General features: G+C 48.3%; 2 protein-coding genes, 1 long non-coding RNA gene and 1 other non-coding gene across 10 annotated transcripts in view; 2 read left to right on the top strand and 2 right to left on the bottom strand.

The window, feature by feature from the left end:
• Nucleotides 1–14002: 14002 nt before the first annotated feature.
• The window catches only part of POGK (pogo transposable element derived with KRAB domain), a 15369-nt gene continuing 2178 nt past the window's right edge, over nt 14003–27193 (top strand). Inside the window, exons 1-6 of one of the 7 annotated variants that reach the window (XM_053909360.1) lie at nt 14008–14282; nt 15337–15459; nt 15712–15845; nt 21927–22053; nt 22825–22923; nt 24195–25686. In XM_053909360.1, the coding sequence (XP_053765335.1) occupies nt 15396–15459; nt 15712–15845; nt 21927–22053; nt 22825–22923; nt 24195–25666 (1896 nt within the window). In that variant the 5' untranslated portion in view covers nt 14008–14282; nt 15337–15395 and the 3' untranslated portion in view covers nt 25667–25686. Of the gene's footprint in view, nt 14283–14325; nt 14459–15336; nt 15460–15711; nt 15846–21910; nt 22054–22824; nt 22924–24194; nt 25687–27193 lie in introns of those variants that run through there. The other 6 variants (XM_053909361.1, XM_053909364.1, XM_053909362.1 and 3 more) reach the window with 6 other exon arrangements.
• On the top strand, nt 16798–16931 carry LOC128778933 (small nucleolar RNA SNORA52). The gene has a single exon (XR_008424792.1). It is a non-coding gene; the product is annotated as a small nucleolar RNA SNORA52 (small nucleolar RNA).
• Nucleotides 18704–19484, bottom strand: LOC128778868 (uncharacterized). Its single transcript, XR_008424698.1, has 2 exons — nt 19386–19484; nt 18704–19240 (listed from the first exon to the last, which is right to left on the bottom strand). It is a non-coding gene; the product is annotated as an uncharacterized LOC128778868 (long non-coding RNA).
• Nucleotides 22795–27193, bottom strand: part of TADA1 (transcriptional adaptor 1) — a 25700-nt gene continuing 21301 nt past the window's right edge. Inside the window, exon 8 of the mRNA XM_019423336.2 lies at nt 22795–26239. Within this exon, the coding sequence (XP_019278881.2) occupies nt 26060–26239 (180 nt within the window). The 3' untranslated portion in view covers nt 22795–26059. The remainder of the gene's footprint in view (nt 26240–27193) is intronic.

Raw genomic sequence — 27193 nt, 5'->3', positions numbered from 1 at the left:
TCTCTCTCAAAAATAAAAACATTACAAATTTTTTTTTAAATTAAAAAAAGAATTATGATGTTATTGATCCAATAGTTTGTGGGTTCGAGCCCTGCGTTGGGGTCTGTGCTGACCATGTGGTGAGCCTCCTTCAGATTCTCTCTCTCTCTCTCTTTACCCCTCGCCCACTCTCTCTCTCTCTTTCAAAATAAATAAATAAACTTAAAGGGGGGTGCTCCTGGGTGGCTCATTTGGTTAAGAGTCTGACTCTTGATTTCAGCTCAGGTCATGATCCCCTGGTTTGTGGGTTTGAGCCCCACATTGGGCTCTGTGTTGACAGTGGAGAACCTGCTTGAGATTCTCTCTCTGTCTCTCTCTGCCCCTCTCCCACTCTCTCTCTCTCTCTCACTATTTCTCTCAATAACTAAATAAACATTTAAAAAAAGAAATATGGTATTACAAAGATCTGAGAAAAACTCTGAACTAAAATATATCATAAGTAACCTCAATGGACAAGAAACCTGAAACCATGCCCTATAAGGAAGTCTTGAAGAAAACAGGAATGTTTAGAGAAGACTTAAAGAGACAGAACAGGGGCACCCAGATGGCTCAGTCAGTTAAGTTTCCCACTTCGGCTCAGGTCATGATCTTGTGGTCTGTGAGTTCAAGCCCTGAGTCGAGCTCTGTACTGACAGCTCAGAGCCTGGAGCCTGCTTTGGATTCTGTGTCTCCCTCCATCTCTGCCCCTCCCCTGCTCGCACTCTGTCAATCTCTCTCAAAAAATAAATAAACACTGAAATGTTTTGAAAAAAAAAATAAGACAGAAGTTTTAAAATATTGACAAGATTGTTATGTTAGATTTGGTTTTGAGTCATCTCAGGCTGAGACTAGGAGCAATCAATGACTATTATAGAAGAGAGTGGGTTGTAGGCATGACAATAAACTGAGAGATTAGGAAGAACCACTATGAATGGGCTCTATTGAGCTATCCTCTCAACTCCCACCCAGTGTAAATGAAAATGAGCTCTTGACCTGGGCCAGCCCTGAGGAGGAAGGTAAAGTAAGAGAGAGTTGCTGGATCCTTATCCCCAACTCTGTTTAAAGTCTCTCTGTCTGGTCTGACATGCAAAGAGCTTGGAAGTAACCACTCCTATCCTCACAAAAAGAAAATAAAAAGCCAAACAAACTGAAAAATCAACAAGTCCCTCAATCAAGGAATTGAGGTTACAAGAAAAATTGTCACCTCCCCCCCCAAAAAAACTAGAGAGTCAGGCAAATACAAAGAATCATAGTTTACCAGGAGCAAAAGCCACAGTTGGTGCCTGGTAGGAACACATAAAGGACAATTGACTACTGGAGACTGTGCCTAGTCTGGCTTGAGATGTAAACATTCCCCCCACCCAACTTTCCTGAGTTTTATGCCCAGAAACTCCACCAGGTTCTCAGGGTGAATATGGAAGAAAAATCCCCTTGTATTTCATACAGGGGAAGGGGGAAAGTAGCCATTTACAAATAAGCCCAGGGGCACCTGAGCAGCTCAGTCAGTTGAAGAACTGACTCTTGATTTCGGCTCAGGTCATGATCCCAGGGCTGTGGGATCCATCCCCGTCTCAGGCTCCACTCTGAGCATGAAGCCTGCTTAAGATTCTCTCTTTCACTCTGCCCCTCTCCCTGACTCATGCACTCTCTCTCTCTCTCTTAAAACAACAAAAAATTAAAAATAAGCCCAGAATTCTCTGTTCTCCTTGACAAAGGCTTGCCTTCAAGGGAAACTGTTTTACCAGATTTTAAGCAAATTGAGCTTCTCAGAGAAAACTGGGGGAGGGGAAATACCCAATTTCAGCCCCCTGTTCCAGTCCCATTTAAAGGGGAAGAGGGAGGAACCTGAGAATCAGAGACACAGGTTTGCTAAAACACTAAGACCTAATCATAGATTATAGTATGTCGCTCCTCCCCCAATAGTTTACCAACATATAAATGGGGCTCCAGTATAATATCAGGGGCTTAAAGCTAAAAGAACTATAAGCTAAAAGAACTATAAGAGTCTGTAAGAATATGCAAAGACAACAAGGGACACAAAAACAAAGACACTGGAAGAAATTTTAGCCTCACCTATAGCAAAGAGTAAACACAGCCTAACTCCTAGCCCCCCAAACAATCCTTTTACCCAAGAGCTTATGTATGGCTTCTAACAAAAATTATAAGGTATGCTAAAAGGCCAAAAAAAAAAAAATCACAGTTTGAAGAGACAAAATAAACATTAGAGCCAGACTCAGATATGGCAGAGATTTTGGAATTATCAAACTGGGAAGTTAAAATAACTACAATTATGATGTTGAGGGCCTTAGTGTAAAAGGTGTATAATATGCAAGAACAGATGGGTAATGTCAGTAGAGAGATGGAGATGCTAAGAAAGAATCAAAAAGAAATTCTAGAAATCAAAAACACTGCCACAGAAATGAAGAATGCTTTTGCTGGGCTCATCAGTAGACTAGACACAGCCAAGGAAAGAATCAATGAGCTTGAAGATATGTCAATAGAAACTTCCCAAACTAAAACACAGATACAAACAAAAAACAGGAAAACAAACATAGAACTATGAGAAAATCACAAATGGTGTAACATACCCATAGTGGAAATACCAGAAGAGACAGAGAAAAGGAAAGAAGAAATATTGAAGTAATTATAGCTGAGAATTTCCCAAAGTTAATGACTGATACCAGTCACAGATCTAGGAAGCTAAGAAAATACCACACAGGAAAATACCAAAAAATATACACCTAGGAATATAATATTCAAACAACATAAGAGCAAAAACAAACAGAAAATCTTGAAAGAAGCCAGGGTAATAAAAATACCTTTCCTATATGGAAACAAGGCTAAGAATTACATTGGACTTCTTTTCAGAAACCTTGCCAACAGGAAGCGAGTGGAGTGAAAGAAAAAGCATCCCTGTGGTAGAGACAAAAATCCAGGCTCTCCTTTTCAGTGTGTGGAGCTGTTATTGGAAAGTGACTGCTCAGACATGCTCTACATCTCCCTGCCCCTTTTCATATAAATGTCACCATGGAAGATGGACCCAGTCTGCCCCTGGACCCAGTCTGGTTTTGAAGGTGTGCCCAGCCTGATTTTTGATTCAGTACTGTTTTCTAAGTCAGACCCTTTCCAACCCCAGACCCAGTCCCACTCCGGCTCGTTTCTGGAACCAGTCAGGGGAGGAGGCCGGAGGTGGGGGCGGGTAGGGAGAAGCTCATATAAAGTCTGAAAATGCATAATGCCAAAGATTTGGAGCTAGGATCCAAAATCCAGGAATGCCTTATCCACCACCTCCAGAGGCAGCAAGAAAGCAGCAGAATTTAAGCTCAACCCGCCAGATCATGCCCACCAGGCTCAGTGTAGTCTGAATGAAGGAAGATGGCGGTGTAGGAGGACGCTGGGCTCACTTCATCCTGCTGATTGCTTAGATTCCACCCACATCTGCCTAAATAACCCAGAAAACCATCAGAAGACTAGCAGGACAGACTCTCCAGAGCCAAGCATAGACAAGAGGCCCATGGAAGAGGGTAGGAAGGGTGGAGAAGCAGTGCATGCTACACACACTGGCAGGAGGGAGCCAGGGCAGTGGAGGGGCAGCCGCCTGGCAAGGCAGAGCCCCCGAAGTCTGGCTTGCAAAAGCAGAGGGGTCAGACTGCTTGAGTTCTGACAGCCAGTGGGACTTGACATCTGGAATGTTAAAAGTCAACAGCTCTGCTCTCAGAGAGCTGGGAGGGTGAGAGGACGCAGGGAGGGAGAATTGTTGAGCCCCGGAAGACAGAGCTCAGCTCGGTGGGGGAACAAAGGTGCTGGCTAGCGCCATTTCTCTCTCCCATCCCCCGGCCAAAATTCCAAAGGGAACCAGTTCCCATCACCGAACCTGCTTGCACTGCGCAAACGCCCAACGCTGTGCTTCTGTGGATCCATCCCTCCGACGGGCCTGCCTTCCTCCAGGTGCTGTAGGGCCCCTCCCAAAGGGGACCACCAATGGCAAAGTGAGCTAAGCCTGCCCCCTCTCGCCCCTGTGCACCTTGTGGATCCACCCCATCTAATACGCCCTTGACCAGATCCCATCGAAGCAGCACCACAAGCCTGGCAGTGTGCAAGTAGCCCAGACAGGGGCCACGCCATTCCACAGTGAGTCCTGCCCCTGGGAGAGGGGAAGACAAGGTACACGCCAGTTTGACTGCGGCCCCAGCGGTGGGCTGGGGGCAGACATCAGATCTGACTGCGGCCTCACCCACCAACACAAGTCTCTCCAGACAGCACAGGGGATGTGCCCTGCAGTTTGGAGCTACCGCAGGGACTACCCAAAATGGTGAAATGGAAGAATTCTCCTCAAAGAAACTCCAGGAAGTAGTGACAGCTAATGAATCGCTCAAAACTGATTTAAACAATATAATGGAACAAGAACTTAGAATAATAGTCATAAAATTAATCACTGGGCTTGCAAAAAAGCATACAGCACAGCAGAGAATCTATTGCTACAGAGATCAAGGGACTAAAAAATAGTGATGAGGAATTAAAAAATGCTATAAATGAGGTACAAAATAAGATGGAGGTGGCCATAGCACCAATTGAAGAGGCAGAGGAGAGAATAAGTGAATTCGATGATAAAATTATGGAAAAAGAGGAAGCTGAGAAAAAGATTTAAAAAATTCAGGAGTATGAGGGGAGAATTAGAGAACTAAGTGATGCAATCAAATGGAACAATATCTGTGAAGAGAGCGAGAAAGGGGCTGAAGGTGTACTTGAACAAATCATAGCTGAGAACTTCCCCGATCTAGGGAAGGAAACAGACATTGAAATCCAAGAGGCACAGAGAACTCCCTTCAGACGTAACTTGAATCAATCTTATGCATGACATATCATAGTGAAACTGGCAAAATATGAGGATAAAGAGAGAATTCTGAAAGCAGCTAGGGATAAACAGGCCCTAACTTACAAAGGTAGACACTGAGGATAGTAGCAGACCTATCTACTGACACTTGGCAGGCCAGAAAGGAGTGGCAGGAAATCTTCAATGTGATGAACAGAAAAAAAATATGCAGCCAAGAATCCTTTATCCAGCAAGTCTGTCATTCAGAATAGAAAGAGAGATAAAGGTTTTCCCAAACAAACAAAAACTGAAGGAATTCATCACCACTAAATCAGCCCTACAAGAGATCTTAAGGGGGACCCTGTGAGTGAAATGTTGCAAGGACCACAAAGTACCAGAGACATCACTACAAGCATGAAACCTACAGACATCACAATGACTCTAAACCCATATCTTTCAATAATAACACTGAATGTAAGTGGATTAAATGCTCCAACCAAAAGACATAGGGTATCAGAATGGATAAAAAAAAAAAAAAAAAAAAAAAAAAAGACCAATCTATTTGCTGTCCACAAGAGACTCATTTTAGACGTGAGGATACCTTCAGATTGAAGGTGGGGGGATGGAGAACCATCTACCATGCTACTGGAAATCAAAAGAAAGCTGAAGTAGCCATACTTATATCAGACAAAATAGACTTTAAATTAAAGGCTATAACAAGAGATGAAGAAAGGCATTATAAAATAATTATACAGTCTATCCATCAGGAAGAGCTATCAATTATAAATGTGCATCGAATACAGGAGCCCCCAAATATATATAAAACAATCACAAACATAAGCAACCTTATTGATAAGAATGTGGTAATTGCAGGGGATTTTAATAACCCACTTATAACAATGGATAGATCATCTAGACACAGAATCAATAAAGAAACAAGGGCCCTGAATGATACATTGGATCAGATGGACTTGACAGATATATTTAGAACTCTGCATCCCAAAGCAACAGAATATACTTTCTTCTCAAGTGCACATGGAACATTCTCCAAGATAGATCACATACTGAGCCACAAAACAGCCCTTCATAAGTATAAAAGAATTGAGATCAGCCATGCATACTTTCAGACCATAATGCTATGAAACTTGAAATCAACCACAGGAAAAAGTCTGGAAAACCTCCAAAAGCACAGAGGTTAAAGAACACCCTACTAAAGAATGAATGGGTCAACCAGGCAATTAAAGAAGAAATTTAAAAATATATGGAAACAAATGAAAATGAAAATACAACAATCCAAGTGCTTTGGGACGCAGCGAAGGCAGTCCTGAGAGGAAAATACATTGCAATCCAGGCCTATCTCAAGAAACAAGAAAAATTCCAAATACAAAATATAACAGCACACCTAAAGGAAATAGAAGCAGAACAGCAAAGACACCCCAAACCCAGCAGAAGAAGAGAAATAATAAAGATCAGAGCAGAAATAAACAATATAGAATCTAAAAAAACTGTAGAGCAGATCAATGAAACCAAGAGTTGGTTTTTTGAAAAAATAAAATTGATAAGCCTCTAGCCAGGCTTCTCAAAAAGAAAAGGGAGATGACCCAAATAGATAAAATCATGAGTGAAAATGGAATTATTACAACCAATCCCTCAGAGATACAAGCAATTATCAGGGAATACTATGAAAAATTATATGCCAACAAACTGGACAACCTGGAAGAAATGGACAAATTCCTAACCACCCACACACTTCCAAAACTCAAACAGGAAGAAATAGAAAACTTGAACAGACCCATAACCAGCAAAGAAATTAAATCAGTTATCAAAAATCTCCCAACTCTTATTCCCAACTCCCTGGAATAAGAGTCCAGGACCAGATGCCTTCCCTGGGGAATTCTACCAGACATTTAAAGCAGAGAAAATACCTATCCTTCTCAAGCTGTTCCAAGAAATAGAAAAGGGAGGAAAACTTCCAGGCTCATTCTATGAAGCCAGCTTTACTTTGATTCCCAAACCAGACAGAGACCCAGCAAAAAAAAGAGAACTACAGGCCAATATCCCTGATGAACATGGATGCAAAAATTCTCAACAAGACGCTAGCAAATTGAATTCAACAGCATATAAAAAGAATTATTCACTATGATCAAGTGGGATTCATTCCTGGGCTGCAGGGCTGGTTCAACATTCGCAAATCAATGTGTGTGATACAACACATTAATAAAAGAAAAGATAAGAACCATATGATCCTGTCAATCGATGCAGAAAAAGCATTTGACGAAATTCAGCATTCTTCCTTCCTTCCTTCCTTCCTTTCTTTCTCTTTCTTTTTTCTTTTTAATTTTTTTAAATTTACATCCAAATTAGTTAGCATATAGTGCAACAATGATTTCAGGAGTAGATTCCTTAGTGCCCCTTACCCATTTAGCCCACCCCCCCCAAAGCCCCTCCAGAAACCCTCAGTTTGTTCTCCATATTTATGAGTCTCTTCTGTTTTGTCCCCCTCCCTGTTTTTATATTATTTTTGTTTCCCTTACCTTATGTCCATCTGTTTTGTCTCTTCAAGTCCTCATATGAGTGAAGTCATATGATTTTTGTCTTTCTCTGACTGCCTGATTTCACTTAACATAATACCCTCCAGTTCCATCCACGTAGTTGCAAATGGCAAGATTTCATTCTTTTTGATTGCCAAGTAATACTCCATTGTATATATATACAACATCTTCTTTATCCATTCATCCACTGATGGACATTTGGGCTCTTTCCATATTTTGGCTATTGTTAATAGTGCTGCTATACACATGAGGGTGCATGTGTCCCTTCGAAACAGCACACCTGTATCCCTTGGATAAATACCTAGTAGTTTGATTGCTGGGTCATAGGGTAGTTCTATTTCTAGTTTTAGTTTTTTGAGGAACCTCCATACTGTTTTCCAGAGTGGCTGCGCCAGCTTGCATTGCCACAGTATCCTTTCTTAATAAAAACCCTTGAGAAAGTCGGGATAGAATGAACATACTTAAACATCATAAAAGCCATTTATGAAAAGCCCACAGCTAATATCATCCTCAATGGGGAAAAACTGAGAGCTTTCCCCCTGAGATCAGGAACATGGACAGGGATGTCCACTCTCACCGCTGTTGTTTAACATAATGTTGGAAGTTCTAGCATCAGCAATCAGACAACAAAAGGAAATCAAAGGCATCAAAATTGGCAAAGATGAAGTCAAGCTTTCACTTTTTGCAGATGACATGATATTATACATAAAAAACCCAATAGACTCCACCAAAAGTCTGCTAGAACTGATATGTGAATTCAGCAAAGTCTCAGGATACAAAATTAATGTACAGAAATCAGTTGCATTCTTATACACTAATAATGAAGCAACAGAAAGACAAATAAAGGAACTGATCCCATTCACAATTGCACCAAGAAGCATAAAATACCTAGGAATAAACCTAACCAAAGATGTAAAAGATCTGTATGCTGAAAACTATAGAAAGCTTATGAAGGAAATTGAAGAAGATACAAAGAAATGGAAAAACATTCCATGCTCATGGGTTGGAAGAATAAATACTGTTAAAATGTCAATACTACCCAAACCAATCTACACATTCAATGCAATCCCAATCAAAATTGCACGAGCATTCTTCTCGAAGCTAGAACAAGCAATCCTAAAATTTGTGTGGAACCACAAAAGACCCCGAATAACCAAAGTAATGTTGAAGAAGAAGACCAAATTAGGAGGCATCACAATCCCAGACTTTAGCATCTACTACAAAGCTGTCATCATCAAGACAGCATGGTATTGGCACAAAAGCAGACACATAGACCAATGGAATAGAATAGAAATCCCAGAACTAGACCCACAAAAGTATGGCCAACTAATCTTTGACAAAGCAGGAAAGAATATCCAATGAAAAAAAGACAGTCTTGTTAACAAATGGTGCTGGGAGAACTGGACAGCAACATGCAGAAGAATGAAACTAGACCACTTTCTCACACCATTCACAAAAATAAACTCAAAATGGATGAAGGACCTGAATGTGAGACAGGAAACCATCAAAACCCAGGAGAAAGCAGGAAAAAACCTCTCTGACCTCAGCCGCAGCAATTTCTTACTTGACACATCCCCAAAGGCAAGGGTATTAAAAGCAAAGGTGAACTATTGGAACCTCATGAAGATAAAAAGCTTCTGCACTGCAAAGGAAACAATCAACAAAACTAAAAGGCAACCAATGGAATGTGAAAAGATATTTGCAAATGACATATCAGGCAAAGGGCTAGTATCCAAAATCTATAAAGAACTCACCAAACTCCACACCCGAAAAACAAATAATCTAGTGAAGAAATGGGCAGAAGACATGAATAGACACATCTCTGAAGAAGACAGCCAGATGGCCAACAGGCACGTGAAAAGAGGCTCAACGTCACTCCTCATCAGGGAAATACAAATCAAAACCACACTGAGATAGCACCTCATGCCAGTCAGAGTGGCTACAATGAACAAATCAGGAGACTATAGATGCTGGAGAGGATGTGGAGAAACGGGAACCCTCTTGCACTGTTGGTGGGAATGCAAACTGGTGCAGACGCTCTGGAAAAGTGTGGGGGTCCTCAAAAAAATTAAAAATAGATCTACCCTATGACCCAACAATAGCACTGCTACGAATTTACCCAAGGGAAACAGGAGTGCTGATGCATAGGGGCACTGGTACCTCAATGTTTAAAGCAGCACTTTCAACAATAGCCAAATTATGGAAAGAGCCTAAATGTCCATCAACTGATGAATGGATAAAGAAATTGTGGTTTATATGTACAATGGAATACTCCTTGGCAATGAGAATGAAATCTGGCCATTTGTAGCAATGTGGATGGAACTGGAGAGTGTTATGCTAAGTGAAATAAGCCATACAGAGAAAGACAGATATCATATGTTTTCATTCTTATGTGGATCCTGAGAAACTTAACAGAAGACCATGGGGGAGGGGAAGGTGAGAAAAAAAAAAAGAGAGGGAGGGAGGCAAACCATAAGAGACTCTTAAAAACTGAGAATATACTGAGGGTTGATGGGGGGTGGGAGGGAGGGGAAAGTGGGTAATGGGCATTGAGGAAGGCACCTGTTGGGATGAGCACCGGGTGTTGTATGAAACCAATTTGACAATAAATTTCATATTAAAAGAATAATAAAAAAAATAGATGTCACCATGATCCTAACCAATGGAATATAAGCAAAAGACATATGTATTACTTTAAGGCCAAGAAAACGATGTGCCTTCTCCATTTTCTACTTTTCTTTCACTCTGGTGAATGAAGAAAACCACAAGGTCCCAAGGGTGTGGCTGAGCCACAAGATGAAAGGAGCCTGGGTCCCTAAATCACAGCATAGAAGAAAGTCACCTGTAAACTGGGAATACCCACAGAGAACTATGACATAAATGAAAAATAAATTTCTATTGTTTGAGCCTTTATACCTTTGGGATTCTGTTATAGCAGGTAGTACTACAGTAGATATTACACTTCTCTTCTTCTTCTAGAGAAACCTTTAAGTGTTCCTTAACCCTCTGAGGTACTTGAACCACATTCTTCTTCTCCAGGAACCTTCTTTTTAAAAAAATTTTTTAATGTTTATTTATTTATTTATTTATTTATTTTAATTTTTTTTTTTTGACGTTTATTTATTTTTGAGACAGAGAGAGACAGAGCATGAACGGGGGAGGGTCAGAGAGAGGGAGACACAGAATCCAAAACAGGCTCCAGGCTCTGAGCTGTCAGCATAGAGCCCGACACGGGGCTCGAACTCACGGACCGCGAGATCATGACCTGAGCCAAAGTCGGCCGCTTAACCGACTGAGCCACCCAGGCGCCCCAATGTTTATTTATTTTTGAGAGACAGAGACAGAGCTTGAGTGGGAGAGGGCCAGAGAGAGAGGGAGACACAGAATCCGAAGCAGGCTCCAGGCTCTGAGCTGTCAGCACAAAGCCCGACGCAGGGCTCGAACCCACGGACCGTGAGATCATGACCTGAGCCGAAGCCAGGCGTCCAACCGACTGACCCTCCCAGGCACCCCTCTCCAGGAGCCTTCTAAGCTCTTCCAGAAACTGCCCAAATCAAGATTTCCCTTACCAGTTTATCAAGATCTCTCAGGAATATTTTAAGGCTTTACTGGGAAATAGCCAATGTTGATATCATATCTTGATCTTCTGAGGTTCCAGAATCCCAGAGAAGAGAAAGATACAGTCAGCAGTGACACACCCTTTCCCCTCTGACCAATTTGTTTCTCTCCTCGCCATCTAGCATATCTAGGAGTTTCCACCACGAGATGGCAATTCTCCTTTCCCCTGCCTCAGAGCATACCTGTGAAGGCCAATATTGGGAGCCCTAAGTCCAAGGTTGCCCACTGATACTGTGTCTATTAGCTGTCACCACAAAAGGCTAACTAATAAGCCACCCCAGGACTCGATAGCTTAAAACAAAACAATGATCCCTTCGCATTTTCACAGGATGGCTGTGTAGAACAGGTCTCATTCTGGAGCCCAGGCTGGAGGGGTGTTGACTGCCTAGGCACGGTTTTCTCACGGCAAAGGACAAAAGCTCCCAGAGGTGCAAGTGGAAACATGTGAGACCTTTTTAGGATCTATGCTCAGGACTACACATAGTCATATTCTACTGGCCAAAGCACGTCATATGGCCAGGTCAAGTGATGGGGCATTGAAGTCCATTCTGCACACATGAGGTCTCAGCGGGTATGCTATTTACCAGCAGGGTGAACTACCACAAGGATGTATTAATTCAATTTACCACAGTCCCTGAGAAATGGAGGAAGGAGGGGCTGGTAGCTAGGCTTACCTGTAGTCTAGGGGTAACGGGTACTTTCTGGGACTTGGGCTCTTTAGAATCCCTATGGCTTGTGGACTGCAATAATTCCATAGGAAGAAGTATGAAGCCAGACCAATAGCCTCATTAAAGAACTATTATGTTAATTTCATAGGTGTTCAGCTCATATTTATTAAGTACCTACTGACAGAAACCCATCCTACCAATTATCAAAGCCATGCACTGTCTCGAAAATGAGCTTCAGTCACTCCCCATGCAGACTCAAATGAAGTCTTTTTGGGAAATGGAATTGCTGAATTAGAGCTGAGGGGAAGCTCTGACAACATCTGGCTGGCACAATTCCCTCTTCCTTTCTTTTTTTGTTTGTAAGTTTATTTATTTATTTTGAGAGAAAGAGGGAGGGCCTGCCACTGGAGGAGGGGCAGAGGGAGAGAGAGAGAGAGAGAGAGAGAGAGAGAGAGAGAGAGAGAGAGAGAGAGAGAATCCCAGGCAGGCTCTGCACTGTCAGTACAGAGCCCGATGCAGGGCTCAAAATCACAAATCATGAGATCATGACTCGAGCCAAAGTCGGACACTTAATGGACTGAGCCACCCAGGTGCCCGCACTTCCCTCTTTCTGAAGCTGAGGAAACCTGGGCAGAGACGAGCAGCATGACTTATAAGCCATTTCAACATGAATGTCTGGCAGAGCATTGTGCCTACCCCAGCACTTTGTTCCTGCGAGGAAGTCCTGTTAGCAATTACGGACTTGTTGTACCAAGGTGGGCCCCATGGCAATAATTGAGATCTTAGGGCTGTGGGTCCAAAGTCAAGAATTCAGGTGATTGTCCTCTTCCCAGAAAAAAAAAAAAAAAAAAAAACTAATCACAGCCGCAGGAGAACATTAGGACTCTGAGTCTAAAACCCTTTGGTTTCTCTCGACACTCTCCTCACTTTCCCATTTGAAGTCACCAGTCCTCAGAAAAGTTAAGATGGGAATGTCAATCAACTTGAGCTAAGAAGTCATGCCTGCTCTAACAATGCTAATTTTACACACAAAAAGAACTGTTCCTGAACACAAACAAGAAACGCTAACATCTTCCTCTCTCCCCATATTTGAATAACGTTCTCTTTCAGTTAAACTTGCTCTGACTTGCTCTGGTCTGGGGTCGTCCACCACAATTACACTTCAGAGATGTGCTTGTCATAGTATATTTTACCAATTGGGAGCTCCACAGCTCCCCATTAGCCTCTCCATGACAGAGAGAAGTAACATTCACAAATGTTTACTTATTCATAAACAACCAGGAATGGCCACAAACACTTGGAGAGAGACGCCTTCCCCAGGAGCTACTCAGATCTCAGGGACAGCCAGAGAAGTTTGACAAAAACTCTTGACTTGATCAAATGTTGGTCGGTCTCCTCTGAGCCCTCTTCTCCGCGAGGCCTCGGCCTTCGGATCGTCCTCCACTCCTCGGCCTGCGCAGCCCCGGCTTCCTCAAGAATCCTGCAGACTCCGTTTAGAGAGAACCTGCCCCCATCGTGGAAACCTGACCGGGCTGGCCAGCCGGCAGCAAGATTCCTCTCTCCCTACTGTCTCCTCTAAACGAATTTCTGCCCACTGACTCCCTCACTTTGCCGGTGGGCTATCTATCCTTCGCCAACTTTTAGAGTTGAGCGGATGTCTCTCCCTTCGTGGGATAGTATTGACACCTACTTCCATATTTCTAAATAAAGTCCTCCTTCCTGTTTTAACAAGTGTCAGAATGATTTTATTTTTTCCTTAACGACTCCCCAACAAAACCCCAAACCCAGACTCTTTTTTTCTGGAATCAGAAGGGCTTCAGGGCTTGTCTGCTCTTTTTTGTTGAGCATTTTGACGATCCTGCTACAGAGAGAGAGAGTTATGCCCTCCACGAGATTACAAGCTTGGGCTTTAGCAGTACTCCTATCAGGAAGTTCCTTCTTCGTATATACTATGAACGAAGTTCTGGACCTATGCTTGCCAGAATCCGAGCACGGTTCGGCAAAGATCCAGGACCCCTCTTCAGCCCCCTTGGTCTACTCTTCCTAACGCGTCCCTTGAAGCGTGGCGAGCCTGCCTTGAGTGCGCACCCCAGCAGATGCAAACCACCGGTGAATGCAAATCAGCACAGGGATAAATGCTCCCAGGTCACACACTCTGCTAAAGCAGAAATCCTTTATGCCCTTCCTGCCTCTTGCCCGCCGAGGGCGCCCACAGCGCACGGGAAGCCGACGACCGCGGGGGAAACGGGGAGGGTGGAGGGCACGGCGCCGCTGGCCGGCCAGGAGCCGCGAGGAGGGTCGAGAACTCCGCCGGGAGGAGAGTGCCGCGCGGACCTGCCGGAAACCGCGCCGGGAGGAGGGTCCGGAGCTGGCGCGGGCGCCGTCTCCCGGCGCCGCCGAGGCCCGCTGACATCAGCCGCGCTCCTCCCCTCTCCTCCCAACACCCTCAGCTCGCGGCCGGACCCTCCTCCTCCCACCACGTGTCCTCCCCGCTCCCTCCCGAGGGGCCGCGCGCACGGGAAGCCGGAGAGGCGGCAGGGATGGCGCTGTGACAGCGGGGCCGGAGCCCTCGGCGTCTCCTCCCGCGGCCCCGGCCCGCGTCCCGGCCGCTCGGTGAGTGCGCGCGGGCGGCGGGCCGGAGGCCCGGGGCGGCGCGGCCCTTCCCGCGGCTCCGGGGCTGCGCGGCGGCGGCAGGGGCGGGGGCGCGAGGCTGCAGCTGCGGCGGCCGCCGTCGCCTTTGTTGCGGGCCCGCCTGGTGGCAGGCGGCGCCGGCTCCGGCCGCCCGGCAGGTGCGCCGGGGACGGGGAGGGGGCCCGGCGGGGAGGCGGGCCGGGGGCGGCGGGAGCCGGGGGCGGCGGGAGCGCTCCCGGCGCGGGGCCGCGGAGAAAGGGAAATGGGACAAGATGGCTGGAGATATCCGAGCGCGCCCGGGGGCGCGGCGGCTGCGGGCGGGGCGCGGGGCCGTGGGCGGGTGGGCGGCGGCGGCGGCGGCGGCCGCGGGCACCTCGCCGCGGGCACCTTTGCTGCGGGGCGGTGCCGCCTCCGCCCCCACCCCCTGCCCGGGAGAGGGCGGGGAAGGCGGCGGCAAGTTTGGGCCCCAGCTCCGGGGATCTGAAGCCTTTTCCGCCCGCCCCTGACCTAGCCTTGCCGTGTTCGCCCGTCCCTTTTGGCAATACCGGAGAAGCACACTGAACTCTGGAAAGATCTTTTCTTTCGGAGCCCGGGAGGATGCGGCCCACAAGATGCACACTCACTCCACACCTAGGAGTTGCCCGCGCCCCTAGAGGGCAGGAGCGCGGCCCTTTGTATTGGCCTACAGCTGGACCCAAGAGAATATTCTTTTCGCCACGGAGGCATTTCCCGGTGGGGGTGGGCCCTAACAGATTTCTGCACCTTCTCGGGTATCCAGGCATACACCTCACTGTGTGTCACTGAATCTCGGGTTTGGAAAACCTCCTAAGGCAGAATGACTATTTTCTGAACCGGCTCATGGACAAAATCTTTAGCTTTGGAAAATCCAGGTGATGGGTATTCTGGGCCAGCCAACTTCCAGGTGCTTAACTGGCCTGTAGGGAGAACCCAGTTGAGCAAGTGTCCGGGCTGTGTTCAGACATCTTCATTGGTAAAGCAGCTAACACCCCTCTCCTGCCGCTTATTTCATGTTCAGGTGGCACTGGCTGTGAGAAAGTTCTGCCTTTCAAAGCACTCTTAAAACCTCTCCCAGGAATGTTTACCCACCAGCCCGTTCTGCCCCTGGGTCTCTACAGAACCAGCCTGGTCTCTTCCACAGGTAGCCTTTTTAATATATGAAGGCAGTCAGGTACACTATCTGCCTGCAGCCCCTCTTAACATAATTAATATGCCACCTTCCAGCTTCCTGGTGCTTTTCCTAAAGCCCTTCCTCCCCAGGCCTGACTCTTCCTTCCCTTATTCCAGCCTGAACAGTGCTTGGGGATAAGAGGTTTGCACAGGCAGCCCCCATCCCAGGCTTCGGGGAGTTCACACTAGTGCCTGATTTTTCTCAACTGAATCTTGCTTGCAGAGATGGATTCCACAGCCTACACTCTCAATTTGACCCTGAAAGAAGAAGAAGAGGAAGAAGAGATTCAGAGTCGGGAACTGGAGGATGGCCCCACAGATATGCAGAAAGTCCGGATCTGCTCAGAAGGTGGTTGGGTAAGTAGGAAGATGGGTCCACACAGCTGTGAGGAGAGGTCTGGGAGCCAGGCTTGTTTTAAGTCTCCTCCTCAGTCAAGCATAGGAAGTAAAAATAGCCCAGCCCAGCCCGGTATGTTTGCATTCCTGAGAAAACAGTCCTGTGGCTTTAAAAGGCACTGTGAAGAATGGAGCTGGTTATGGGAACAGTCTCTTCAGCCATGTGGCTTATCGTCGTTCGGACTGGAAATCTGAGAGGCTTGCCTCTCTCCTGTGCCCCTGAATCCCCTACGTTTTACTTAGTGCCAGGCATGTTGCAGACACCAGCTAAATGTTTGCTGACCTCTGTTAAAGAAAAAATTACTCTGACGCTTGTGAAGACGGTAAGGAAGGTTGGTCGGGACTGTTGAGATGGCTGTCAGGACTCTTGCAGTGGGAGAGAGCTGGGGCTCAACACTGAATACAGTGAGACAAGCAGGGATTTCCAGCCAGGGATCCGGAGTGGGTGAAAAGTTACTAAGAGGAGACCTCAAGAATAGGGGGATTCTTGCTAAAGGCAGACTAGGGTGATCAGCTGTCAAAGGTGGGAGAATCTTTCTAAGGTAAAGTAAAGCAGGATTCTTGCTAAAACTGGGCCGGGCAGGCTGAGGACAGGAGGGGAGCCCCCGCGGAGGCCTGGTAGGGAAGAGGGCCCAGAGGAACGTCACTGAAGTTTGGGAAGGAGAGAGTCTTTTACACCCACTGCTGGCTGAAGGGAACCTTTTTAAATAAGACTTGGGGCACTGAGCTGACAGGAGGAGAGCTTCAGTCGGTTCTGTGTGAGGACGTCTTGTGAGAGCACACACAGGAGAGCGGCATCATCAGCCTGCCCGAATCGAGGGATTGGGGTGGTAGGCAGCAGAGAATATGGAACGTATCCAAACAGAAGCGTGTGATAGAATTAGAGTAAATTTATAAAAATATAAATGCAGCGTGGCCCATCCTAATCCCCGCCAGTCTGCCTGGGGCCCGCCAGGTTTTGCTCGTGCGCCAGAGAGCTGTAGAAGCCTCCCCCAGAAAAGTGAACAGGCTTCAGCGCGCCTGTGCCCGGGCCACTTCTGGACACCCCGCGGGTGGGGGGGGGGGGGTGTGATGTAAGTGCAAGAGATATTTATCCTTATAATCGTGTATAATTATTCACAGTACATCCCGGACATCATGACATTTAGGCATGAATGGTAAAAACTTTAAATATGCAACAAGTTGCATTCCTTTTCTCCGGCGAGTCCTGTGTATGAACATTATCAGTATCCATTCTATTCCTTTGTTTCCAGTAGGAGATTGGTATTCATAGAAACATGGCTCTCCCAAATGTCCGGTCCAGCTCCCCTCCCACACAAGAGGACTGGGGAGCAGAGAGGTTATCTACTTTGCCCCAGAGTTACACATGTACGCTGACATGTGTTCTTAAAAAAATAAATGTCTCTCAAGCTGGACCCTTAAAAGCAGTGCATTTTATTGTATGTGTGTCATACCTCGGTGAAACACAGTACACCACCAGGCTCTGGGTTTTCAGTCTGGCTCTGTAGGCTGCACTGCCATTTTCTTTTTGTGTTCTCTGCTCACCCCCACCGCCTCTCTAGTTCTGATCCTCGCAGCTGGGGAGACCTTCGAGGACAGGAGTCAGTCCCACTTAGCCTGCAGCAAGACCTCAAGGCAGTAGAAACCCTGGGCTTTAAGGCTAAATTGGCCAACCCAGAACCTCTAGATAGCATGGAGAACCTTGGAAAATGGGTGCAGTAAAGGTGGACGTTTAAGTGTTGTCGGAACAGTGAGAAGGGAGCAAGGCGAAGGCCATTCTTAGCTGGGAAGGAAGGAGGTCGCTGGAAGAGGGGGGCTGGTTTTTGCGGGCTCCAGGCGGTCTGCCCCCTGTCCGTGGTTATCGAGCACAGCGGTGGTGTTAAGGCAAGATCCCTAGTCTCCTGGTGTTGCCAGTCTCGCAAGGAAGGTGGGGAAGTGAACATAATTCATAGTACAATATTCAGAGTGCAGTGGGTGAAGTCAGCTCAAGAGCAGGGTCTCATTCAGCTGGAGAAGTCAAGAGGCTTTGTTCAGGGGGCAAGCACGGACCTGGTCTTAAGCAGTGGGCAGGTTGGCTCCCAGGCCCGTTTCCCTCCTGGGGACATTTGGCAATATCTGGAGACATTTTTGGCTCTTGTGATTTGGGTGGGGGTTGGGGAGTGGGAGATCCTACTAGGCATCTCCTGGGGAGAGGCCACGGACACTGCTAAACATCTCCAATGCACAGGACAGCCCTCGTGACAAAGAATTATCTGGCCCAAAATGTCCATAGTGCTGATGTTGAAAAACCCTGTTCTAGGGCATTGAACTAGGGAAAGAAAAGAAATGAATCTGTTCCTTAAATATGTATTGTGGTTGTAAAGAATTGTGTTAGGGTGATCAATAAAAGCCTTTCCAACATAAGAACTGTGCTATATATTAGGATAATATTCCACAGGAGAATTGGAATAGAAATAGAGTTTCAAGTAGAGAAAAAGAGGAATGTACCCCGAGCTGAGTCTCGTTCATAAGTGGCACTGGCCAAGGGAGGAGAGAGGGCTTGCACTCCAGACACAGGGAAAGCAGGAACGGAAGCACCCGAGAGGAACGCTCCTGTGCAGAGTTGGAACAGCTCCCGGAGCTGGAAGCAGAGAAGGTGAGAGAAGTAGGGCAGGCCCCGGGGCCGGCCAGCCAGAGGCCGTGGTGAGCAGTGCTGAGGGGTGTAGTTCTCTCCCCGGGAGCTCTGCGGGACAGGTCCCTTGCCCATCTCTCTTGCGAGGGCCAAGGCTCACTACAGTCTGCGTGCTAAGTGGCCTGCTGAAAAAGTCTGGGCTTTGGAGTCAGACTATTTATTTATTTATTACTTATTTCACGTTTATTCATTTTCGAGAGACAGAGTACGAGTGGGGGAGGGACAGAGACAGAGGGAGATACAGGATCCGAAGCAGGCTCCAGGCTCTGAGCTGTCAGCACAGAGCCTGATGCGGGGGCTTGAACCCAGGAACCGCGAGATCATGACCTGAGCCCAAGTTGGACGCTTAGCCGACTGAGCCACCCAGGCGCCCCTGGAGTCAGACTTTCTGACTCTGTGACTGTGGGCAAGTCATTTAGCAGCTGTTTCCTCACCCATAGAAGTGGGGTAGTGACTCCCATTTCTTTATTATTACTTCAAGGATTCAATAAGAAAATTATTTCAACACGCAAGAGGGAGTGCCCCACGCAGGTGCTCTCTCGTGCACTGGTAACGGCCGTCTGCTCTGAGACCTTCGTTACACAGCTTCGCCAGCGTGCGGCTGTGCGGGGTGTAGGTACTTCCTGACAGTTCCCCTTGGAGATGGGCTCTGGAATGCCCACTTGCCGGCAGAGCAGGGCAGTACCTGCAGGCCGAAGGAAGAACACCTGTCTGATGCATCCTGGGTCTTCTGAGGGAAGGGAGGAGGACAGGGACGGAGGGTCCCTACCTGTGAGGCCAAGAAAGGGCCTCCCGACTCCGGAGTTTTGCCCGGGGCAGGCCCTGTTTACCTTCTGCTGTGCTCGGCCGGATAAAAAGCCTCTGTGGAGAGAGAGGAGGCCTGCGCCACGGGGCCTGGCTGAAGGCTCGCTCACTTCTCACAGAGGGTTGCTGTGAGGAGAATTTCTAAGCCACTGGACTGTGCGTCTTGGAGTATAATGTGGGCTTGTTTGAAGATCCTCTGTGGCTCAGCCGTAAATATGAGGACGTGAATCTGGCACCAGTTGCCCTGCAGCCACCTTACAACTTCGGGGCTCCTGAGATTTTTACCAGGCCTAGGATGTTTTACTTCTGTGAGTGTCAGTATCCCCTCTGAAATGACCGGCGTAGCCAGTCCTGTGTCCCGTTTTGTCAGCAAAGGGAAAGGGACTATAAATAGGTATGGCCTGGATCTGGAATTTCCTAGGGAGAGAAAAGGCCAAAAGGAGAGTTGTTCAAAAGGCTGGGAAGTGAGAAGGGGTGGGGTGGAAAATTCCTGGCTGACAGGCTTTCCAGATTGATGAAGGTCTGAGGAAAGCCTGGAGATTCATCCCTTTTTACCTCCTAGGATTTCACACTTACTCCAAAGAGGAAGCTTGGTTTCGTAAGAGACTAAATTTAATGATTATTTGAAACTATTCTAAGTGGAACAAGAGAAAGGAAATTTGGATATCGTTTGCTTAAGTCTTTTATTCAAATATACATTTTGGGGGCACCTGGGTGGCTCACTCAGTCGGTTAAACTCTTGGTTTCGGCTCAGGTCGTGGTCTTGTGGTTTGTGAGTTCGAGCCCTGCCTCGGACTCTGTGCTGATGGCGAGGAGCCTGCTTGGGATTCTCTCTCTCTCCCCCTCTCTCTGCCCCTCCCCTGCTCACACTGTTTCTGGCTCTCTCTAAATAAATAAATAAACTTAAAAAATACTTTCTTAAGTGATTACTATCTACAAGAAGTGTCCTAAGTTTAGGGAGATGGAATAAACATAGGTTTTGCCCTCAATGAGCTTGAATTGTACTGTAAGAAGCAGACAAGTAAACCAAGAGAATACTGCGTTGTGATAAGTGCCACCGTAGTGTGGAGCCCAGGGTGCCACAGGGATGTGTAGTGGGCGCACAACCCACGTCAGGGTGAGCTTCCCAGGGAACGGCACATCTGGGCTAAGTCTTGGAAGATGGGTGGGTGGGTGTCAGCCAGGCCAAGAATGGGGAGGACCTCTGAGGCAGTGGGAGAGCCATGTGGGGGGGACGCGAAAGGTAAAAGAATGGTTTGCTCAGGAAACAGCAAGCGCTGAGAACCAGTGAGCACAGAGGTAGGGGAGAGTGAAGGGCTGGTCGCCAGGGAGGCCACTTTGCTCTTTGTAGGAGCTGGAGCCTTGAACTCAGACAGTGCTAGGTCCCCATCTCAACCCTGCCATTTGTTGGCTGTGTGACATACAGTAGCAACGAGGCCTCTCCGAGCCCGTTTCCTCCTTGGTGAAATGAGGTTGTTGGGGAAAACAGATGAAGCAGACACAGCCTCTCCTGGGAAGTACTCCCTACTTGTAGAGTGCTGTGAGTGGGAAGGGAGGACATGGACTTGGGGAATAAGGAGAAAGTCCAGTGTGTCCAAATGACTGATGGCAGGACACCTGAAGAGGCTACACGCTGTGCAGATGCTAATTTCCTAAGCTGGTGAAAAAACAGTCTCATGATCACCCAGGCTCTGGGTTCGGCCTTGGGGAATAGCTTTGAAAGCAGTAATCCTGAAACCCGGGCCCAGTGATTTCTTACCACCGAGTATGATGAACTTTGGAGTGGGATTTTTAATGACTGAAAGAAACGACACGGCAAAAAGAAGAGCAGAGTCGAGTAAACAGGAGGAGGTTGGTTTGGGTGGCCCGGCCCCTCCCACAGGGGTGGGGGAGCGGGGTCAGTGGGGAGAGGGAAGGAGAGCTGCCTTTGTCCTCGGCCGAAGGTCTAGGCATCAAAGCAGCTCGTTTGCTCTGCTGTTTCATTACATAAATTTAAGCTCTAATTAGCTCTTCTCTCCTCCTACTCTTGCTCTTGCAGATTGGAAAGGGCAGGATGAGGCCCCCTCTCTCACTGGCTCCTCCCTGGGCTTTGGGTTCTGAGTCAAATGCTAGGGCTGGTACCCCAGGAAATGGAGAACGGTGCCCAGGAGCTGCCCCCCCCCCACCCCCATGCCGGGCCGGGGATCTGTGACTTGGGGGAGGGCAGGGGGTGGCTGGGTGTGTGTATTTTGGTGGGGGAACTGCCTCAGGGTGTTGACTTGGGAGCGGTTGCTCCTGAATCTGGAGCCGGGGCTGAGCCCAGATCGGCTGGCCCTGCAGCGTGTGTCCCGATCTGGTGATCGCTGCTGGGGAGTTTTCTTCTCAGGGTGCTGCTCTCCTCCTCTGTGAACCGAGGCGGTAAGCGACCCTACGCAGGGCGTGCGGGACCTGTGCCGTGTCCTTGTTTTGCCGCCACTGGCCTAGTGAGTGTGGATGGACCGTGTCCCCCGGTCAGAGCCCCCTCCCCTGTGAGATGAAGGTGTGTGAGTCTGTGTCTGCTTATGCCTATTAGTTGTTCCCTGTTCCAGGTGCCGGCCCTATTCGATGAGGTGGCCATATATTTTTCCGATGAGGAGTGGGAAGTTTTGACGGAGCAACAAAAGGCCCTCTACCGGGAAGTCATGAGGATGAATTATGAAACTGTCCTGTCCCTGGGTAAAGCTTTGTTTTTTCTTTGTCTCCTGGAAGCTCTGAGCCCAGAGAATTGTTTCCATGTCTCTTCTCTGGTGTCTCCAACATCCCTTTCTCCTGAACTTGGACTCTGTCCCCTCAGTGCCTGTGCCCATTTGATTTCCTGTTTTTGACTTCGGCAGGATATAAATATTGTGTCCTTCTACTCAGCAACTTGCGCCAGCTCTCAGAGCCATCCTCACTCAACCTAGGCATTCGCGTCAAAAAAAAAAAAAAAAAAAAAAAAGACCTAACCTAAGAAATGTCACCACAGATCTGGGCCTGTGTTTCATATGTTCCTCAGGAGGGAAGGCAGACTTCATTGTTACCCCGTCAGCCTCAGACGCCTGGGAACTCAGCCCCAAAGAATCCTCGTTCCCCTCCCGGCATTGATGATCCGTATCATTAGAATGTAACCAGCTGGAGGGACTTCCTAGTTTCTCATCTAGGTACCAGAAGGTTCAATAGGTCAGGGACTGCATCCTGCTAAATGAAGTTGTTTTTGTTGTTGCTAGCACCAGCCCTCATTAGCAGAGATCCCTGAATTCCCTTGGACAGACATCTTTCCTATCATGTTTTTTCTTTCGTTACCCCTCGGCCCTTTCCCCCTGGCTTTTGTAAACCTCCACATGGAGAGAGTGTGTGTGTGTGTGTCGGGGTGGGGGAGGGATTCCTTAAGTAGCATAAAGTACTGATTTTGGCAGGGCTCCGAGGCAGGAACACACAGCTATTACCTGTTTTATTTCCTATAAACAGAATTCCCATTCCCTAAGCCAGACATGATCACTCGGTTGGAAGGTGACGAGGAGTCTCAGAATTCTGATGAATGGCAGCTCCAAGGAGGAACCTTGGCAGGTACTACAATGAAATCACCCCGGCATCCATCCAGTGGGAGCATTGTGAACCTGGACTTTAAGTTTCCATGTACCTCGTGTGGGGTGTTTAAGAGTTGAGGCAAGGTTATGAGGCAGAAAGATGATGGGCTTTGGATGTTCAAAATCTTTCTAGTGCTGTGTGACTTCAGGCCACTTCATTCACCTCTCTGAGCCTCCATTTCTTCCTCCGTCAGCAGTGGGTAATAAGTCTCAATGTGCATCCTTGTACGCGCATGAAGTAAATTGAAGTCTGTATGGCGTTTGGTCCTGTGCACATGCTGGGTGAAGGAGGCCACCTCAGTAGCGCACCATATACGTTTGAAGACTAAGGAAAGTAATGCGACAAAGCACCTGGCCGGGGCGATTTACCCTGGTTTCTTGTCCATCTCTTCTTGGATAGAAAAAGCAAGAGCAGCTGTAGTATATGTGTGAGTAGGTACGTCCGAGAAGCACATGGCCCTTTATCAACAACATAGTTAGGATAACAGTTGGCTAAATACAGCTTCTAAGCAGCCAGTGATTTTATTCACCTTCTCTCTATAGGGAAGAGTTTGAAATGCCGTATTTCATTGATTCTAAGACATGCTTCGCCCCGCCCACCACATTAACATCCCTGAAATTGAGAACTCCTCTTAAAACTGATGGCATTTTTTTTTTTTCTTTTCCCATGGTGTATCTTGCAACTGATGGCATCTTAGTTTGGGTGAGACACGCTGTCTTCCCAAGTCCTGTTCAGTTTCTGCGACCACTTTGTAAATATAGAAGTTCTGACATTGGTGTGAGGGGACGAAGTATGCTTTCGCTATAGATTTTCTTGGCGTAAGGGATGTGAGCCAGGCCATCCCTTTAGCAGTGCATCTAAATTCTGGACCTACTGTATGGGTTACATTTGGCTTCTCACGCCCACAAAAACCGTTTTGACCAAAGCGTGGCCCACAAAATGATCGTGTGATCCCAGTTTGGGACCTGTGTTCAAGTCCCAGCTCTGGCACTTCGTGGCTCAGCTCCCTTGATGTATTACTTCACTTCTGTAGCTCCACCTGCAAAGAAGGAGTAGCGATACACAGGTATTGTGGGAAGTAGGTGTGGCGATCCGTAGGACTTAGGGGAACGTCATCTGTTACTAAAGGGCCTCCTTTGGGTGAACCTCAGATTAAGGTATTCTTAGCGTCTTGACCCAGGAAATCGGGATAGGCCAGGAGGCATTTTTCTTACTGTCGTTATGTTCGCCCCTCCCTGTTTGTCTCCTAGAAAATGAAGAGACTGACGTCAAGCCCCCGGACTGGGCGGGTCCGATGAGCGCCACCCCCCACTTTCCTCAGCCACAGCACCTGGACGGCTTTGGCCTCCGCCTGCCTCGGGACCTCACGGAGCTGCCCGAGTGGAGTGAGGGGTACCCCTTCTACATGGCCATGGGCTTCCCGGGGTACGACCTCTCTGCGGACGATATTGCCGGGAAGTTTCAGTTCAGCAGGGGCATGCGGCGCAGTTACGACGCGGGGTTCAAGCTCATGGTGGTGGAATATGCTGAGAGCACCAACAACTGCCAGGCTGCCAAGCAGTTTGGAGTGCTGGAAAAGAACGTTCGGGACTGGCGCAAAGTGAAGCCGCAGCTGCAGAACGCCCACGCCATGCGGCGGGCGTTCCGCGGCCCCAAGAACGGGCGCTTTGCCCTGGTGGACCAGCGCGTGGCCGAGTACGTCAGGTACATGCAGGCCAAAGGGGACCCTATCACCAGGGAGGCCATGCAGCTGAAAGCCCTCGAGATCGCCCAGGAAATGAACATTCCGGAGAAGGGGTTCAAAGCCAGCTTGGGTTGGTGTCGAAGAATGATGCGAAGGTATGACTTGTCCCTGCGGCATAAGGTGCCGGTGCCCCAGCAGCTGCCCGAAGACCTGACGGAGAAGCTCGTCACCTACCAGCGGAGCGTGCTGGCCCTGCGCAGGGCGCACGACTACCAGGTGGCGCAGATGGGGAACGCCGACGAGACGCCCATTTGTCTAGAGGTGCCCTCGCGGGTGACCGTGGACAACCAGGGCGAGAAGCCCGTCTTGGTCAAGACGCCGGGCAGGGAGAAGCTGAAGATCACGGCGATGCTGGGTGTCTTGGCAGACGGGAGGAAGCTGCCCCCGTACATCATCTTGAGGGGCACGTACATCCCCCCCGGGAAGTTCCCCAGCGGGATGGAGATCCGCTGCCACCGGTACGGGTGGATGACGGAGGACTTGATGCAGGACTGGTTGGAAGTGGTGTGGCGTCGGAGGACCGGCGCGGCGCCCAAGCAGCGAGGGATGCTGATCCTGAACGGCTTCCGCGGCCACGCCACGGATTCCGTGAAGAGCTCCATGGAGAGCATGAACACCGACATGGTCATCATCCCCGGAGGCCTGACCTCGCAGCTGCAGGTGCTGGACGTGGTGGTCTACAAGCCGCTCAACGACAGCGTCCGGGCCCAGTACTCTAACTGGCTCCTGGCCGGGAACCTGGCGCTGAGCCCCACCGGGAACGCCAAGAAGCCGCCCCTGGGCCTCTTCCTGGAGTGGGTCATGGTCGCGTGGAACAGCATCTCCAGCGAATCCATCGTCCAGGGCTTCAAGAAGTGCCACATCTCCAGCAATCTGGAAGACGAAGACGACGTCCTGTGGGAGATCGAGAGCGAGCTGCCGGGAGGAGGGGAGGGACCCAGAGAATGCGATACCGAGAGCGCGCCAGAGGGCAACTGACCGCTGAGGGGAGAGCCCAGGTAACCCGCAGGCACACGCACGCGCCCCGCACCTTCACGGACAGGCCTGTTCGTGTTCCGCGGACACCTTCCCCCTTGCCGTGATTTTCTGTGCCTCCGAGAACTCTCAAGCCTGGGCTGCCGTACCACGGATCAGAGGCCGTCAGCTCTCCTTGAGGTCCAAGTGCCGTGGCCTGGCTTACTTTGTGGGTGTTTTGCTCTGAGGCCTGGCCCTCCCCACAAGGAGTGAGCTGCCAGAACGCTGATTCTGAGGGCTGTCGTGTTCAAATTATTTGGGCCTGAAGGAGCGTGGTCTGTCTGACGTTGCTCAGTCCGCAAAGAATTTGGTCTGAAGAGCCAGCTTTTTCCTTCCCCTTATAAATCCCGGGGAACGTCAGGGCCGGGGTGTGTATCTGACACGCTTGGAGCGGCTGTGCTCCCTTCCGCCGGCCTCCGGGGCCGGCCGGCGGTACGGGGAGAGCACCGGGCGCTGGGGCCTCCGCGCCCAGACTTCGCGTGGTCTGCTCGGGAGCCCACTTGGCACAGGAAAACGATAGCGTAGGTCTGCTTCTCCCTAGGCATTCAAAAGAGTTTTTAAACAGTATCTTATTCTCATAATGACCTTCACATGGGTGGTGGGAGCAATTGTAGTAATTGCTTGTCCACTGATGTCCGAAAGGATATATTTCTAAATTGAATCTCGGCACCAAAAAAAAAAAAAAAAGAAAAAGAAAGAAAGAAAAGAAAACAGGGCACATAGCTAAGACTACCACGAATAAGGTCTGAGGACTGAGAGCAAAAGGTCTGGAATTTTCAGAGTTGACTATAGAAGGGCAGCTTCAAGAGGAAGTGGGGGACGGGGACTGACAGCTCTAGTGGATGTGAACTTAACACGTACCACCCCCCCAGCACACACACCTTGGGGGAGAACAGCCAGCCAGGCACAGCGGGAAACCTACAGAAGGAGCAAGCAATTCATTTCACCCTCTTGCTCTCATTTCCCCTGTCAATTAATTTTTTTCCCTAGACACAACGTTTAGTGTGAAGAAGGTCATTCCTTCCTTTACGGAGGCCCTAAAACCATCTTGACGTGTCTTCTTCCTTTTACAGCGTAACTAAGGGGTCCCATCCGAGTTGCTTTTTCCTCCAAAGGAAATGCTAACCGAAATCTTTCACCTCACTCCTCGCTGTACAAGTGCAAGAGGGACGTAGGTCTCCTTCCCTGCCCTCAAATCAAATTGTACTCATACTGCCGAACCCCGCTGTGATTCTGGGACCCCTCGTATAACGGTGGAGTCAAGGAGGAGTTCTCAGTGTTCAATTCGAATCACCAAAATTGCTTTTTCTGTCCCTCTCATGTCCCCTACCCTTCCCCTCCATGAATTCAGCCTTTTTCTGCTAACCGTGGTCAAACTTTGAATTCTAGCGAGTTGTTAATCCTTGTCTTATTTTACTTTTTGTTTTTTTCCCTCTCCTTGTTAAACGTTTCTGTGCATTTTTTTTTTTTTTTTTTTTTAAATTTTCTGAG

The sequence above is a fragment of the Panthera pardus genome, unplaced genomic scaffold (genome assembly GCF_024362965.1).
Source record: "Panthera pardus isolate Hobbes unplaced genomic scaffold, ASM2436296v1 HiC_scaffold_21, whole genome shotgun sequence".
In the NCBI taxonomy this organism is placed as follows: Eukaryota; Metazoa; Chordata; class Mammalia; order Carnivora; family Felidae; genus Panthera; species Panthera pardus.
This window is presented reverse-complemented; position numbering and strand designations above follow the sequence as displayed.